This window comes from Nomascus leucogenys, chromosome 20 (genome assembly GCF_006542625.1).
Source record: "Nomascus leucogenys isolate Asia chromosome 20, Asia_NLE_v1, whole genome shotgun sequence".
In the NCBI taxonomy this organism is placed as follows: Eukaryota; Metazoa; Chordata; class Mammalia; order Primates; family Hylobatidae; genus Nomascus; species Nomascus leucogenys.
In genome coordinates, this window is record NC_044400.1 from 67,188,584 (window position 1) to 67,207,251 (window position 18,668).

The window sequence follows — 18,668 nt, forward strand, 5'->3', positions numbered from 1 at the left end:
TTCCTCCTTGTACCTCTGGTAGAATTTGGCTGTGAATCCATCTGGTCCTGGACTCTTTTTGGTTGGTAAGCTATTGATTATTGCCACAATTTCAGAGCCTGTTATTGGTCTATTCAGAGATTCAACTTCTTCCTGGTTTAGTCTTGGGAGGGTGTATGTGTCGATGAATTTATCCATTTCTTCTACGTTTTCTAGTTTATTTGCATAGAGGTGTTTGTAGTATTCTTTGATGGTAGTTTGTATTTCTGTGGGATCAGTGGTGATATCCTCTTTGTTATTTTTTATTGTGTCTATTTGATTCTTCTCTCTTTTCTTTTTTATTAGTCTTGCTAGTGGTCTATCAATTTTGTTGATCTTTTCAAAAAACCAGCTTCTGGATTCATTAATTTTTTGAAGGGTTTTTTGTGTCTCTATTTCCTTCAGTTCTGCTCTGATTTTAATTATTTCTAGTCTTCTGCTAGCTTTTGAATGTGTTTGCTCTTGCTTTTCTAGTTCTTTTAATTGTGATGTTAGGGTGTCAATTTTGGATGTTTCCTGCTTTCTCTTGTGGGCATTTAGTGCTATAAATTTCCCTCTACACACAGCTTTGAATGTGTCCCAGAGGTTCTGGTATGTTATGTCTTTGTTCTCATTGGTTTCAAACAACATCTTTATTTCTGCCTTCATTTCGTTATGTACCCAATAGTCATTCAGGAGCAGGTTGTTCAGTTTCCATGTAGTTGAGTGGTTTTGAATGAGTTTCTTAATCCTGAGTTCTAGTTTGATTGCACTGTGGTCTGAGAGACAGTTTGTTATAATTTCTGTTCTTTTACATTTGCTGAGGAGAGCTTTACTTCCAGCTATGGTCAATTTTGGAATAGGTGTGGTGTGGTGCTGAAAAAAATGTATATTCTGTTGATTTGGGGTGGAGAGTTCTGTAGATGTCTATTAGGTCCACTTTGTGTAGAGCTGAGTTCAATTCCTGGGTATCCTTGTTAACTTTCTGTCTCATTGATCTGTCTAATGTTGACAGTGGGGTGTTAAAGTCTCCCATTATTATTGTGTGAGTCTAAGTCTCTTTGTAGGTCACTCAGAACTTGCTTTATGAATCTGGGTGCTCCTGTATTGGGTGCATATATATTTAGGATAGTTAGCTCTTCTTGTTGAATTGATCCCTTTACCATTATATAATGGCCTTCTTTGTCTCTTTTGATCTTTGTTGGTTTAAAGTCTATTTTATCAGAGACTAGGATTGTAACCCGTGCCTTTTTTTGTTTTCCATTTGCTTGGTAGATCTTCCTCCATCCTTTTATTTTGAGCCTGTGTATGTCTCTGCATGTGAGATGGGTCTCCTGAATACAGCACACTGATGGGTGTTGACTCTTTATCCAATTTGCCAGTCTGTGTGTTTTAATTGGAGCATTTAGTCCATTTACATTTAAAGTTAATATTGTTATGTGTGAATTTGATCCTGTCATTATGGTGTTAGCTGGTTATTTTGCTAGTTAGTTGATGCAGTTTCTTCCTAGCCTCAGTGGTCTTTACAATTTGGCATGATTTTGCATTGACTGGTACTGTTTGTTCCTTTCCATGTTTAGTGCTTCCTTCAGGAGCTCTTTTAGGGCAGGCCTGGTGGTGACAAAATGACTCAGCATTTGCTTGTCTGTAAAGTATTTTATTTCTCCTTCACTTATGAAGCTTAGTTTGGCTAGATATGAAATTCTGGGTTAAATTCTTTTCTTTAAGAATTCTGGCTTGTAGAGTTTCTGCCGAGAGATCTGCTGTTAGTCTGATGGGCTTCCCTTTGTGGGTAACCCAACCTTTCTCTCTAGCTGCTCTTAACATTTTTTCCTTCATTTCAACTTTGGTGAATCTGACAATTATGTGTCTTGGAGTTGCTCTTCTCGAAGAGTATCTTTGTGGCGTTCTCTGTATTTCCTGAATCTGAATGTTGGCCTGCCTTGCTATGTTGGAGAAGTTCTCCTGGATGATATCCTGCAGAGTGTTTTCCAACTTGGTTCCATTCTCCCTGTCACTTTCAGGTACACCAATCAGATGTAGCTTTGGTCTTTTCACATAGTCCCATATTTCTTCGAGGCTTTGTTCATTTCTTTTTATTCTTTTTTCTCTCAACTTCTTGCTTCATTTCATTCATTTTGTCTTCCATTGTTGATACCCTTTCTTCCAGTTGATTGCATCGGCTACTGAGGCTTCTGCATTCATCACGTAGCTCTCGTGCCATGGTTTTCAGCTCCATCAGGTCCTTTAAGGACTTCTCTGCATTGGTTATTCTAGTTATCCCTTCGTCTAATTTTTTTTGACGCTTTTAACTTCTTTGCCATTGGTTCGAATTTCCTCCTGTAGCTCGGAGTAATTTGATTGTCTGAAGCCTTCTTCTCTCAACTCATCAAAGTCATTCTCCATCCAGCTTTTTTCCTTTGCTGCTGAGGAGCTGCGTTCCTTTGGAGGAGGAGAGGCACTCTGATATTTAGAGTTTCTAGTTTTTCTGCTCTGTTTTTTTCCCATCTTTGTGGTTTTATCTACCTTTGGTGTTTGATGATGGTGACGTACAGATGGGTTTCTGGTGTGGATGTCCTTTCTGGTTGTTAGTTTTCCTTCTACCAGACAGGACCCTCAGCTGCAGGTCTGTTGGAGTTTGCTAGAGGTCCACTCCAGACTCTGTTTGCCTGGGTGTCAGCAGCGGTGGCTGCAGAACAGCGGATTTTCATGAACCGCGAATGCTGCTGCCTGGTCGTTCCTCTGGAAGTTTTGTCTCAGAGGAGTACCTGGCCGTGTGCAGTGTCAGTCTGCCCCTACTGGGTGGGTGCCTCCCAGTTAGGCTGCTCGGGGGTCAGGGACCCACTTGAGGCAGTCTGCCCATTCTCAGATCTCCAGCTGCATGCTGGGAGAACCACTACTCTCTTCAAAGCTGTCAAACAGGGACATTTAAGTCTGCAGAGGTTACTGCTGTCTTTTAGTTTGTCTGTGCCCTGCCCCCAGAGGTGGAGCCTACAGAGGCAGGCAGGCCTCCTAGAGCTGTGGTGGGCTCCATCCAGTTCGAGCTTCCTGGCTGCTTTGTTTACCTAATCAAGCCTGGGCAATGGTGGGCGGCCCTCCCCCAGCCTTGCTGCTGCCTTGCAGTTTGATGTCAGACTGCTGTGCTAGCAATCAGCAAGACTCCGTGGGCCTAGGACCCTCCTAGCCAGGTGCAGGATATAATCTCCTGGTGTGCCATTTTTTAAGCCCGTTGGAAAAGCGCAGTATTAGGGTGGGAGTGACCCGATTTTCCAGGTGCCGTCTGTCACTCCAGTCTTTGACTAGGAAAGGGAACTCCCTGACCCCTTGAGCTTCCCGAGTGGGGCAATGCCTTGCCCTGCTTTGGCTCGCGCACGGTGCGCTGCACCCACTGTCCTGCGCCCACTGTCTGGCACTCCCTAGTGAGATGAACCTGGTACCTCAGATGGAAATGCAGAAATCATCCGTCTTTTGTGTCGCTCACGCTGGGAGTGTAGACTGGAGCTGTTCCTATTTGGCCATCTTGGCTCCTGTTCTCAACTATGCCTGAATTCTTAAAAGACCAACAGTTCAGTTGAGAAGTAGCCAAAGCAGAAATAGCAATAATGGAATTCAGAATATAGATAGAAAAAAAAAAAGATCATTGAGATTTGGGAGAACACCAAGACCCAATCAACAGAAACTAAGAATCACAGTAAAATGATACAGGAGCTGACAAACAAAGTAGCCAGTATAAATAAACAAACAAACAACACACCTGACTGATCTGATAAGGCAGAAAAACACACTACAAGAATATCACAATGCAATCATAAGTAGTAACAGCAGAATAGACCAAGCTGAGGAAGTAATCTCGGAACTTGAAGACTGGCTCTCAGAAATAAGACAGTCAGACAAAATAAAGAAAACAGAATGAAAAGGAAAGAACAAAGCCTCCAACAAATATGGGATTATGTAAAGAGGCCAAACCTACAAATCACTGGCATCCCTGGAAGGGACAGGGAAATAGAAAACAACTTGGAAAACATATTTCAGGGTATCATTCATGAAAACCTCCCCAACCTCACTAAAGAGGCCAACAGTCAAATTCGGAAGATACAGAGAACCCCTGGAAGATTCTGTGCAAGATCATCCCTATGACATGTAATCATTACATTTTCCAAGGTTGTAGTGAAAGAATGTTAAAGGTAGCTGGAGAAAGCGCAGGTCATTTACAAAGGGAACCCTATCAGGCTAATAGCAGGCCTCTCAGCAGAAACCCTACAAGCCAGAAGAGATTTGGGGCTTATACTCAACATTCTTAAATAACAATATTCTCAACCAAGATTTTTATATCCAGCCAAACTAAGCTTCCTAAGCAAAGGTGAAATAAGATCCTTTTTAGATAAGCAAATACTGAGGGTATTTGTTACTATCAGACCTGCCTTACGAGAGATCTTGAAAGGAGCATTAAATGTAGAAAGGAAAGATCATTGCTGGCCAATACAAGAACACTTAAGTACACAGACAAGTGACACTGTAAAGCAACCACACAAACAAGCCAGCATAATAACTAGCTAACAATACAATAACAGGGTCAAATCCACACATATCAATACTAATGTTGAATGTAAATGGGTAAAATGCACTATTTAAAAAGTAGAGAGTAGCAATCTGGATAAAAAAGCAAGACCCAATGGTATGCCATCTTCAAGAGACCCACCTCACATACAGTGACAACCATAGGCTGAAAATAAAAGAATGGAGGAAAATCTACCAAACAAACGGAAATGAGAAAAAAGCCAGGGTTGCAATCCAAATGTCAGACAAAACAGACTTTAAACCAACAAAGATCAAAAATGGCAAAGAAGAGCATTAAATAAGGGTAAAGGGTTCAATTCAACAAGAAGACCTAACTATTCTAGATATATATGCACCCAGCAGAGGAGCAACCGGATTCATAAAGCAAGTTCTTAGAGACCTACAAAGATACTTATAGACTCCCACACAATAAAAATGGGAGACTTCAGCACTCCCCTGAGGGTAGTATATCAAGGGAGAAAATTAACAAGATATTCAGGACCTGAATTCACCACTGGACCCAATGGATCTGATCGACCTCTACGGGACTCTCCATCCCAAAACAACAGAGTATACGTACTTCTCGTCACCACATGGCACATGGCACATCACATACTCTAAAACTGACCACACAATTGGACATAAAACAATCCTCAGCAAATCCAAAAGAACCAAAATCATATTAAAAACTCTCAGACCACAGCTCAATAAAAATATAAATTAAAACTTTTAAAAAATCACTCAAAACTATGCAATTATATGAAAATTAAACAACGTGCTCCTGAATAGCACGTTGTTTATCTTTTGGATAAATAATGAAATTAAAGCAAAAATCAACAAATTCTGTGAAACTAATGGAACAAAAATACAACATACCAGAATCTCTGGGGCACAACTAAGGCAGTGTTAAGAGAGAAATTTATAGCACTAAATGCCCACATCAAAAAGTTAGAAAGATCTCAGATTAACAGCCTAACATCACAAGTAAAAGAACTAGAGAAGCAAGAGCAAACTAACCCCACAGTTAGCAGAAAACAAGAAGTAACCAAAATCCGAGCTTAACTGATGGAGATTGAGACAAGAAAAACCATTCAGAAGATCAACGAATTCAGGAGTTGTTTTTTGAAAAAATAAATAAAATACGTCACTAGCTAGATAATACAGAAAAGACCTAAATAAGCACAATTAGAAAAGACAAAGGGGATGTTAACCACTGACTCCATGGAAATACAAATAACCATCAGAGACTACTACAAACATCCCTATTCATACAAACTAGAAAACCTAGAAAAGATGGACAAATTTCTGGCCACATATAACCCCCCACACACAACTGAACCAGGAAGAAATTGATTCCCTGAAGAGACCAATAATGAGCTCCTAAGTTGAATCAGTAATGAATACCCTACCTACCAACCTAAAAAAGCTCAGGACCAGATAGATTCACAGCCGAATTCTACCAGATACACAAACAAGAGCTGGTACCATTGGTACTGAAACTCTTCCAAAAAAATATAGGAAGAGGATCTCCTCCCCAACTCATTGTATGAGGCCAGCATCATTCTGATACCAAAACTTGGCAGAGACACAACAATAAAAGAGAACTCCAGGATAATATCCTTGACGAACATAGATGCAAAAATCCTCAACAAAATACTTGGAGACTGAATCCAGCAGCACATCAAAGAGCTAATACACCACTATTAGGTAGGCTTTATCCCGGGGATGCAAGATCGGTTCAACATATGCAAGTCAATAGATGTGATTCATCATATAAACAGAACTAAGGACAAAAACCACATGATTATCTCAGCAGATACAGAAAAGGCTTTCAATGTATTGATTCAGTTTCCCTTCATGCTAAAAATTCTCAATAAATTAGGTATTGAAGGAACACACCTCAAAATAATAAGAGTCACATATGACAAACTCACAGCCAACATCATACTGAATGAGCAAAAGCTGGAAGCATTACCCTTCAAAACTGGAACATGACAGGGATATCCTCTCTCACTACTTCTATTCAACATAATATTGGAAGTGCTGGCCAGAGTAGTCAGGCAAGAGAAAGAAATAAGCACATCCAAATATGAAAAGAGGAAGTCAAACTATACTTGTCTGTCGATGACATGATTCTATATCTAGAAAACCCCATAGTCTTAACCCAAAAGCTCCTTCAGCAGATAAACAACTTCAGCAAAAATTCAGGATACAAAAGCAATATACAAATATTACTCTCATTCCTATACACCAACAACAGCGAGCCGAGAGCCAAATCAGGAACTCAGTCTCATTCACAGTTGCTACAAAAAGAATAAAATATCCAGGAATACAGCTAACCAGAGAGGTGAAACATCTCTACAATGAGAATTACAAAACACTGCTCAGATAAGTCAGAGATGACACAAACAAAAGGAAAAACATTATTTGCTCATGGATAGGAAGAATCAATATCATTAAAATTACCATTTTCTCCAAAGCAATTTATAGATTCACTGCTGTTTCTATCAAACTGTCAATAACATTCTTCACAGAACTAGAAACAACTATTTGTAAATTTGTATTGAACCAAAAAAGAGCCTGAATAGCCAAGGCAATCCTAAGCAAAAAGAACAAAGCTAGAGGCATCACATTACCTGACTTCAAACTATACCACAGGACTGCAGTAACTAAAACAACATGGTACTGATATAGAACTAGACATACAGACAAATTGGATGGAACAGAGAGCACAGAAATAAGGCCATGTACCTACAACTATCTAATCTTCAACAAAGCTAACAAAAACAAGTAATGGGGAAAGGACTTCCTTTTCATTAAATGGTGCTGGGATAACTGGCTAGCCGTGTGCAGAAAATTGAAACTAGACCCCTTCCTTATACCTTATAAAAAATTAACTCAAGATGGATTAAAGACTTAAATGTAAAACCCAAAACTATAAATACCCTTGAAGACAACCTAGGCAGTACCATTTAGGACATAGGCATGGGCAAAAATTTCATGACAAAGATGCCAAAAGTAATTGCAATGAAAACAAAAATTGGCAAATGGGAACTAGTTAAAGAACTTCTGCACAGCAAAATAAACTATCAACAGAGTAAAGAGACAGCCTGCAGAATCGGAGAAAATATTTGCAAACTATGCATCTGACAAAGGTTTAATTTCCAGCGTCCATAGGGAATTTACTTAAATTTACAAGAAAAAAAATTTCCATTAAAAAGTGGGCAAAGGACTTGAACAGACACTTTTCAAAAGAAGGTGTGCATGCAGCCAACAAGTATATGAAAACAAGCTCAATATCATGATTAATGGAGAAATGCAAATCAAACCACAGTGAGATAACATTTCACACCAGTCAGAATGGCTATTACTAAAAAGTAAAAAAATAACATGCTGGCAAGGTTGTGGAGAAAATGAACACTTACACACTGTTGGTGGGAGGATAAATTAGTTCAACCGTTGTGGACAGCATTGTGGGCAGTTCCTCAAAGAGCTAAAAGCAGAAGTACCATTCAAACCAGCAATCCCATTACTGGGTGTATACCTTAAAGAATATAAATTGTTGTATTGTAAAGACGTGTGCACGCATATGTTCCTTGCGGCACTATTCACAATAGTAAAGACATGGAATCAACCTAAATGCCCATCATTGATAGATTGGATAAAGAAAATATCTTGTATACACACACACACACACACACACACACACACACACACACACACCATGGAATACTATGCAGCCATGAAAAAGAACAAGCTCATGTCCTCTGCAGGGACGTAAATGGAGCTGGAGACCATCATCCTTAGCAAACTAACACAGGAATAGAAAATCAAATACCACGTATTCTACCATATAAATGATGAGAACACATGGATTCAAAGAGGGGAGCAACAGACATTGGGACCTGCTTGAGGATGGAGGGTGTAAGGAGCAAGAGGATCAGAAAAAATAACTATTGGGTATTAGGCTTATTACCCAGGTGATGAAATAGTCTACACCAAACCCCTGTGACATCGGTTTGCCTATATAACAAACCTGCACATGTACCCCTGAACCTAAAATAAAAGTAATAAGAAAAGCCCGGATGACTCTAGCCTGTCATCCAGGCTAGAGTGCAGGAGCGTGATCATGGCTTAGCTCACTGCAGCCTCAACCTTCTGGGTTCAGGTGATCCTCGCACTTCAGCCTCCTGAGTAGCTGGGACTACAGGTGCATGCCACCACACCCAGCTAATTTTTTTTATATAGAGAGAGATGAGATTTCACCATGTTTCCCAGACTCAAGCAGTCTGCCCACCTCAGCCTTCCAAAGTGCTGGGATTACAGTCGTGAGCCACCGTGTCTGGCTGAAGGAAATCTGAAGGTAGAATATGTAAAATATACTGAAACTCAATAATAATCAGAGAACTGCAAATTAAAATGACAAATAATTTTGTACTCATGTGTTGGACAAATATGAAGGCTGATAACTTTTGGTGACCATTTGGGGACAATAGGAACTCAAACATTGCTGATAAGATTGTTAAGATGATTCAGCCATACAATGCAATATTTATTGTAGTAAAGTTCAAAGTATTCATAGTCTAAGGTTAAGTAATCCCACTTAAAGATTTCTACTCAGTAGGAACTACCAGTGGGACAGGATAAGCCATTTATGAAAGGTTCCAGTGCAGCAATGTTTGTAATAACAATAACAACAAAAAAGTTATATAGCTTTCAGTAGGGAAATAGGTAACTATGTACTTATACAAATGAACTCTATAGTGTAATCAATCTTAAAGAACTAAGAATTTTGGTCTTTGGAAGGGTTAAGTTATCTAAGTCAGTGGTCCCTAACCTTTTTGGCACCAGGGACCAGTTTTGTGAAAGACAATTCTTCCATGGACAGGGGGCATGGTTTTGTGATGAAACTGTTCCCCCTCAGATCATTAGGCATTAGATTCTTATAAGGAGTACACAACCCAGAATACCTCACAAGTGCAGTTGACAATAGGGCTCACGCTTCTGTGGGAATCTGATCTAACAGGAGGCACAGCTCAGGAGGTAATGCTTGCTTGCCCACTGCTCACCTCCTGCTGTGTGGTCCCTTTCCTAACAGGCCACAGACTGGTACTGGTCCATGGCCCTGGGGGTTGGGGACTCCTGCTCTGAATCAACCTTTCTTCTAAAAACAATGAAAAGTGCTGGATTTTTAAAAAGTTAAAAATGGCTAAGAGTTAAAAAGGCAGTTGAGAATACCCAAGCTAATTTTAGAGGTTAAGTAGAAAAATCAGAGGTAAAAAGCTGCTTAAGCTTGAAGTCTTTGTTAGTACCACATATTTGTGTTTTCATGGCTGTTTAAACAAAAGGATCACAATTCTAGGGCAATAGCCTGTCCAAATAGTTCTATGGGAGATTGTCTTTACATTAAGCTGTGACATCAAAGAGTTACGCTTTAGGATAAAAGCAAGTCGATCTAAATCATCTTGCCTTTCTCCAGTCCCAGAAGTTTGCCTTGGTGATGATCAGAGCAGGACAAGAAAAGTAAAGGTAGAAAAATATCAAATATTGAACTTGCCACAGACCAGCCCTCTAGTAGATCTGTACCCTGAGTCAATCAAGGAACTTCAAGCCATGAAATTAGTTTGAAGCAGGTATGAGTTTTGTAATGAATACCACAAGTTTAGTGGCACATGACAAATTTAATATCTTATAGTTCTGGAGGTGAGAGATCCGAAATGGGTCTCACTGGGCTAATATCAAACTATAGGCAGGGCCGTGTTGCTTTATGAAAGCTCTAGGCCAGAATCAATTTTCCTGCATTTCCCAGCTTTTACAGGCTGCTAGCATTCCATGGCATGAGGTCTTCTTTTATTTCCAAAGCCAGCAGTGGCTGGTTGGTTCTCACAATTTCATCTCTCTTTTCTGACTCCTCTGCCTCCTTCCCAATTTAAGGACCCTTGTGATTATGTTGAATCCACCAGTATAATCTTATTTTAAGGTCAGCTGATAAACAACCTTAATTCCATCTGCATCCTGTTTCCCCCTTGCCATGTAGCATAGTTTGCTCAAGGGTACTGGGTATTAGAACTCTCTGGAGGAGAGCACTTCCATTCTAGGCCTTAGGGAATTTGATCTTTTGAGGGCAAAAGCCATTAAGTACTGAATTAATTGCATGAAGAAACAAGGCAAGATGAGCAAGAGGCATCAGACTGCAGAAACAGACTTATTCAAGCAAAAGTATTGAAATGATTAGATACCAATTTAATTTTTTAACACTGATTTTAAAGTATTTCTTATTTAAAAAAAAAATTTCTTATTTAAAGAAATAAATTATAGACCTAAATAGCTGCAAAGTATGGAGAGCTATTAAAAAGTTTTTAAGTTTTCAAAAAGAACAGAATAAAGCTTGTATAAATTGCTGAAATTAACAAGTCAGAGGATGAACGTCCACCTCTGTGCATGAGGATGTAATAGAGTTTGGACTTATCTTCTGTAGACAGCTAGGAAACTGGACCATATATGCACAGACAGTGGAAAACAGGGAGCACAAAACTGGTCCCTGAGAAGAAGGAAACTAATGCTTTAGGCCATATGATCATGCCAGCTTTTTTGCCTGTAGGTAATTTGCAGATTATAGCACAGGCAGGGTTGGCCTAAAAAGAGCCCAGTGGGCTTGCTGACTTAAGAAGGCAAAAAACCAAACACCGCATGTTCTCACTCATAGGTGGGAATTGAGCAATGAGAACACATGGACACAGGAAGGGGAACGTCACACACTGGGGCCTGTTGTGGGGTGGGGGGAGGGGGGAGGGATAGCATTAGGAGATACACCTAATGCTAAATGTCGAGTTAATGGGTGCAGCACGCCAACATGGCACATGTATACATATGTAACAAACCTGCACGTTGTGCACATGTACCCTAAAACTTAAAGTATAATAATAATAAAAAAAAAAAAAAGAAGGCAGAGATCTGCCTTTAGTGTATTGTGAGTGGCTGGAATTTATGAGGGCATTGTACCAGAACGGAGAGAGCTGCAGAGAGAAAGAGCTCAAGAAATCAGCATGCAGTGCCCTTGAATCTGGCTGAAAACCAGTTCGTGTGTGTAGGGTGACATCCATAAAACCTGACAAATAACACCTTTGGGAAAGCAGTTTCTGGGACCTATAATGCAAACAATTTTCAGAACTTATACAGGGATGGCAATTATTATTCAAGTTCCCACCACCCAAAGTGAAAGCAGTCACTGAAGCCAAGAAAGCTAAACTTTTTTTTTTTTTTTTTTGAGACAAGGTCTTGCTCTATTGCCCAGACTGGTGTACAGTGATGTGATCATAGCCCACTTCAGACTCCAACTTCTGGCTCAAGCATTCCTGCACTTCAGCCACCCAATTAGCTGAGACCACAGGTGTGTGCCACCACTCTGGGCCAGTTTTTTAGATGTTTTTATAGAGAAGGGGTCTTGCTTTGTTGGCCATGCTAGTCTCAAACTCTTGGTCTCAAGCAATCTTCTTAACCTCACCCTCTCAAGTTCTTGGTATTATAGGCATGAACCACTGTGCCCAGCCCCTTAAAAACCTCAAAATGAACTTTAAGTAACTTCCTGAATAAACATGGTCTGACTCCCTTTAAAAAATGGGGAACCCAGCACTCACAATGTAAAATTCACAATGTCTGGCATTCAAGCAAAAGTACTAGATATGCAAAAAAGCAGAAAAATACCATTCATAATTGGGAGAACATCAGTAGAAATAGAACCAGAAATAATAGATGATATGCAAAGAAATATATTAAAACTGCCATTAAAGTTTGCTAAGTTATGTTCAAGGACTAAGAAGATAACATGAACATAAGAGGGAAATGGAGGATTTAGGATAGAAACAAATGGTTTGCTGCATCAAATAGATACCAATACAGAAACAAAAAAAAGATCAGTCATCTCACACCATCCACAAAAAGTAATCAAAATGGGCCACAGACCTAAATGTAAAATTTAAATCTCTATAACTTTTAGGAGAAAGCCTTTGCATCCTTGGGGTAAAGAAAATGATTGTTAGAGCAGAAAAACCACTGTAAAGAAAAAACTGGGTAAATTAATCATCAAAGTTAACAACTATTGTTCTTTGGGAAACACCACTAAGAAAACAAAAATGCAAATGATAGACTAGGAGAAATATTCACAACATATATTATTAGACAAAGGAATTGTATCCAGAATATATTTTAAAACAAAATAGGAAAGGCTCTTATAATGCCATAATAAAATGTCTGACAACCCAATTAAAAATTTTGCAAATGATTTGAACAGAGGTATCTGAAGTAAGCCTGTGAAAAGATGGTCAATAGGGAAATACAAATTAAAACTGCATGGAGACATGAGGACATTAGAATGTTTTCTACAAATCACTCCATTTATTTATTTATTTATTTATTTATTTATTTTTTAGAAGAAAGCAAAAGAAAAACACAACTAACCAAGTGGTGATTGGGATGTGAATCAGCCATGGTAACTTTCATACATGGATGGCAGATGGCAGGAATGTAAAATGATACAATAACTTTGAAAACAGTTTGGTTTCTTAAAAAACTAAATGTAACCCTACTATACAACCCTACAATTACACTGTTAATTATTTACACAAGAAAAATGAAAACGTATATCCACCAACTTCTGAATAGATTAAAAATTGTAATATATCTAATATAATGGAATATGCTGAGAAATAAACTAGTGATAACCAGCAACAATACAGAGAAAGCTAAAAATTATTCTATTGAGTGAAAAAGACCAGCCCCCACAAAAGAGAGTCTGTTCTGTAAGATTCGATTCTCATGAAAGTCTAGAAAATAGAAACTAATCTGCCATAGAAATCAAAATATTTCTGCAGATTTAGTGAGCTCAATAATCAAAATAATTCTGCAGATTTAGTGAGCTCAACCAAGAAAACCATGCCAAGACACATAATCATCATACTGCTGAAAATCAATGATAAAAAGAAAATCTTAAAAGCAGTCAGAAAAAGGCACATTATGATGTACACAGGAACAGAGGAAGGAAAGATTGTAAACTTGCCAGCAACTATGCAAACCACTAGACAGTGAAAGCACATCTTCAGTGTACCAAAAAAAACTGTCAACCTACAACTTTATCCTCAAAACAACATTTTTTTAAAAATTGAGACAAATGATTTTGTCTTTTAGGAAAAATGGTAGCTAGCAGAAGATCTTTAAGCATAGGTCTACAAACACAAAAAAAGTGACATTGTGAGTAAATTTAAAAGACTTTCTACTGTTTTAATATGTTTAAAATGTTTTTAAGTAAGTTATATATAATGAGATTTGATCCTTATGTTACATACTGTGTATTGATTCTTACATTACATACTAAGTGGTACTATAATGTTTTAAAGTAGATGGTGAAAAGCTAAAATGAATATTGTAAACCTTAGGGCAAGCCCTAAAAAAACTAGAAGAGGTATGGCTATTAAGTTTATGGTGGCAACAAAATGGAATACTACAAACTTCTCATTTAACTTAAAATAATATTGTGGAATGGAGAATGGGGAGGGATGTATAACAGAGGAAATAAATAGCAAATAAGATGGTAGATATAAACCCAACTATTTTAATAAATACATTCAATTTTAATGGTCTAAACACTGTCCTCAAAAAACAGATATTTTCAGACTGGATAAAAATGCAAGATTCAACTCTGTTGTCCACAAGAAACTCAATTTGAATATAAAGACAGGTTAAAAGTTAAAGAATTGGAAAAAATACATAATGAAAATGCTGCTAATCATAAGAAAGTTGGTGTAGCTGATATAACAGTAGAAACAATAGAATTCAGAACAAGGACAAGGAGGAGCATTTTATAATGATGATATCAATTCACAAAGAGGACATAAAAATATGCAATATAAATGTACCCAATAACAGAGCATCAAAATTGGCAGAAAAGGAGAAAGGACAGAAAATCATGAGAGATAAAAGACCCAAAGAACATTATCAATCAGCTAAATCCTAATTAACATTTATAGTACATTCCTCCCAGTAACTACAGACACACATTCTTTTCCGTGTTACATGGAATATTCACCAGTGTAGATCATATGCTATCGATAAATTCAGTGTCAGGAAATTTACAATGACTGTAATCTTACATGTTTTACAACCACAAAGAATCTTGTACATTTCAATAACAGGCTGGGCCCAGTGGCTCACGTCTGTAATCCCAGCACTTTGGGAGGCTGAGACAGATGGATCACCTGAGGTCAGGAGTTTGAGACCAGCCTGGCCAACATGGTGAAACCTCATCTCTACTAAAAATACAAAAATAGCTGGGCATGATGGCATGTGCCTTTAGTCCTAGCTACCTGGGAGGCTGAGGCAGGAGAATTCGCATGTACCCAGGAGGTGGAGGTTGCAGTGAGCCGAGATCACGCCACTGCATTCCAGCCTGAGTGACAGAGCAAGATTCTGTCTCAAAAAAACAAAAAGAATTCAGCAGAGAAAGATTTCTGAATAATACATAAATATTTGAAATTAAGCAACACATTTATATCCTATGGGTAAAATAAGACATCATAAGGGAAATTACAAACAATTTGAACTAAATGAAAATAAAGAGACAGTATATCACAGTTTATGGGTTAGAGCTATTGTAGTGAATAGAGGGGAATTTATAGCTTTAAATGCTTTTATTGGAAAAGAACAAAGGTCTCAAATTAATGATCTAGGCTTCCACCTTAAAAACTTAGAAAACTAAGTTTCAGTGAAAATAAAAAATAATTAGAAGGCTATAAAGAGGAAAGGGCAGAAATGAAAAACAGAAAATGAGTGATCAAGAAAGAAAATAATTGAAACCAAAAGTTGATCTTTTATAAAAAGATCAATAAAATTACTCAATTTTTAGTCAAGTAATCAGTGAAAAAGGAGAGAAGATACCTAAACTGATACCAGAAATGAAAGAGGGACACAACTACAGATTCTTCAGATGGTAAAAGGTATTAAAAATCTTTTGAGCTACTTTTTGCCAGTAAGTGCTGTAATTTATACAAATTACCAAAACTGAATAAGAAATCGATAGCCTAGTTTTTTATTGATTTTTAAAAACTGGACTTATGGTTAAAATTTTACCACAAAGAGAGCTCCAAGTCTTATTAATAATTAATAAATATTATAATACACAAACTCAAAAAATGGTGAAGTTTGGATTATTTCCCAGTTTGCTTTATGAGGCCAGCATTACTCTGTTACCAAAACCAAATAAAACCATTACAGGAGAAAAGATGCTTTGGAATGGGCTTTGGGATGTTCCAGGTGATTACTCAGAAGGGCAGAAGGGTACCATTTGAGTTGATGGAAATAGTTTCTGTCTTGGTTGTGTTCTTGGCAAAATGAAAGTATGGATTTTCAAAAGTTACTGAAGTTTATTTTTAAAATGGATACCTTGTATTATATGAAAATTATACCTCAATAAAGTTGACTTTTTTAAACAAAAAAGATGTATTTGTCAGCAGATTGAACCATAAGAATTTCATGAAGTGGAATAGATAGTAGAAGAAATTAACTAAAATGCAGTAAAGAAAGCTAAAGAGACATAAAATGCAGAAGAGAGATAGTAGCGTGAAGACTATAATGAGACCAACTAATACACTTTTGATCAGTCTTAGGAACTAAGTTATCAGCAACAGATGCTCACAAGTGCAGTAATATTTTTGAAGCACGTTGATGACAGAAAAATAGAGTATCTTCTACTCTAAAATAGAAGAACCCTTCTGTAGAAGGCTTTGGGCTTAATCTGCCTGAGTCTCTACCCAGTATGATAGCTTGCTTGAGCAGTAGGTAGTTCATTCACTTTTTTACCAGGAAATTTCTACTCATGGGAACTAGTACTGTCATTTCACAAAAGATTTTATTTCATTACATATTTACCAAGTATCATGATAGCTACCTTACTTTGTGAAATCTAAGACATTATTAGTTGTGGGATGCATCAGTAGTTCATGTTTTATTAAATGAAAAACTGTGGCTAGTTTTTTACTATGACAGTAGATTCTAAGATGAGTCTTGATTTTGGAGATGCTAATGTTTTTCAAAAGCATCTTATAACTTATGAAATAAATATTTCTATAGAAGTATTAATAATGTTTTACAATTTAGGAATACCACCGAGAAAATCTACTTTTTCTTTGATTTATAGGGTCTGTCATGCCATATTTAGTTTTTTCCTCCCAAATCCACACATGGCTTACATTATTTCCTTTTCTTAGCTTCTCAATTATTTTGCCATCAGGATCATATTTTTTTTGGATGCCTATAGTTGATTGGTGCTTAAAATTAAATATGTTACAGACTTCAAAGTCGAAAATTGTAAAATCTTAAAATGAGTATGTCCAGAAAGTGGAATACTTGGGAAATTAATAAACTAGGGTTTTGTTAACTTGACAAGATTTTCAGTAATTTTTTTTACCTAAAATTTAGGGCAATCTATAGCAATGATCAAATTTTTGTGTTTTAATTTTTACAAGTAGGTTTAAATTTTATACATCATATGTTTAACAGAAAGATTTCTCCCTATTGATCCTCATTTACTCATTCTTGTAATTGATGTTAAAGATGCTATTTTTTATATTTACTTTTTTAGAACAAACATAAACAATTATAATATGTGTCTTTCTAATTATTTTTCCCTCTCTACAAGATTCTTACATACAAAATCTGCCCATAATATTTTACCCAGGAATACTTATAAATGATAAAGTTGTTTAGTTGTTTTAGTAGTGAATATTTCCATTTTGATATTTTAATTTCCTTACAGTCACGTAATTTCTGGTAGTCATTGTGTGACTATTATGTTGTATATTGCCTACTTCAGCTTAATGCAGCTAGAGGAAAAATACTTATGGTATGTTAATTTGCTGATTGATACAGAGTTTATGACTTTAAATTGTAAAATGTAACTTTTCTAGTAGTTAATATACTTTTCTCTCTTTAAAAACACAGGTTTTGAGAGTATTTTAGAAGGGCTTTATGGACCACGGCTACGAAGAGACCTCAGTTTATTCGAAGGTAATTTTTAAAATTTTATTTAAAAGTTGTCATTTCCCATCCTATTTAACAAATGAAAAATTGTTGTTCTATACTAACTTTATATTAAACATGAATTTATAATCCCATTTAATTAGAAAATATTTTAAAATTAATAAAGTAATCCAGATATTTTTATTACATACCATATTTTTAAAAAATTTTGTATACTAAATCAAAATAGAAAATAAAGCTTGTTTGGGGGTCAGTGGTGTAATTTAATTTTTGTTGTTTTATAAATTCCATGCCCTAACTTACGATTAAATAAGATTTAAATAAATAAATGTTAATTAAATTAATTGAGTTAGGTAATTGCTTAATCAAATTATTAAACTTTTATTGAATTATTTAATTCAATTTAAATAAATGTTCAATTGAATAATTGCCTTCTAAAAAGCTATCACCCAAATTTTTACTTTTGTTTGTTCTTTTAATATTTTTCTTAGTGAAACACGTGAATATTGGGAAGGAAGAAACAATGGCTAAGTGAACTAATATATTGACTTCCTTTTGTTTGTTTTTGTTAGGACATCTCTTTCTAATATCTAAGAGCTAGAGTTGTAAAACATTTTTTAAATGAGGAATTTATAGAAAATATTGAGTAGAAGTCAGGAGATTAATTTTTTCTAGTTTTACTGAGTTTGGCAGTCACTTAAGTCACTTAAACCTGTAAGGTCAACATATTTCTAACCTATAAACTTGGCTCTTCACCGGCACAGTTTTCAAAAATAAGTAGAGCCTTTGTTGCTATTGTTCAAAGGAGAAGTGTCCTTGGTAGTGATACTATAGCAATGATGCTAATATTTGATCAATTAAAAAAATTTTTTTAACTTAACATGAATACATTTCTTATTAGGCGTGACCTGCTTTGATTTTTTTTTCAACTGTCATATCCAAGGGATATTACTAAGTAGTAACTTACAAGATTTTCTTAGTTTCTTAATATAAATTTTAAATATTGAATACAATTTATTATTTTAGGATTAGATTGTGTTTCCAAAGTGTTACATCCTACTTATAAATTTTTTGTTTAATTACCA

At 36.5% G+C, this 18,668-nt stretch overlaps 1 protein-coding gene across 7 annotated transcripts in view; it reads left to right on the forward strand.

Annotated features, from left to right (window-relative positions):
- Positions 1-18,668, forward strand: part of LCORL (ligand dependent nuclear receptor corepressor like) — a 185,847-nt gene that overhangs the window by 37,382 nt on the left and 129,797 nt on the right. For all 7 annotated transcript variants that reach the window (XM_030801150.1, XM_030801152.1, XM_030801153.1 and 4 more), the window contains exon 2: positions 17,545-17,610. In XM_030801150.1, coding sequence (XP_030657010.1) covers positions 17,545-17,610 — 66 coding nt within the window. The remainder of the gene's footprint in view (positions 1-17,544; positions 17,611-18,668) is intronic.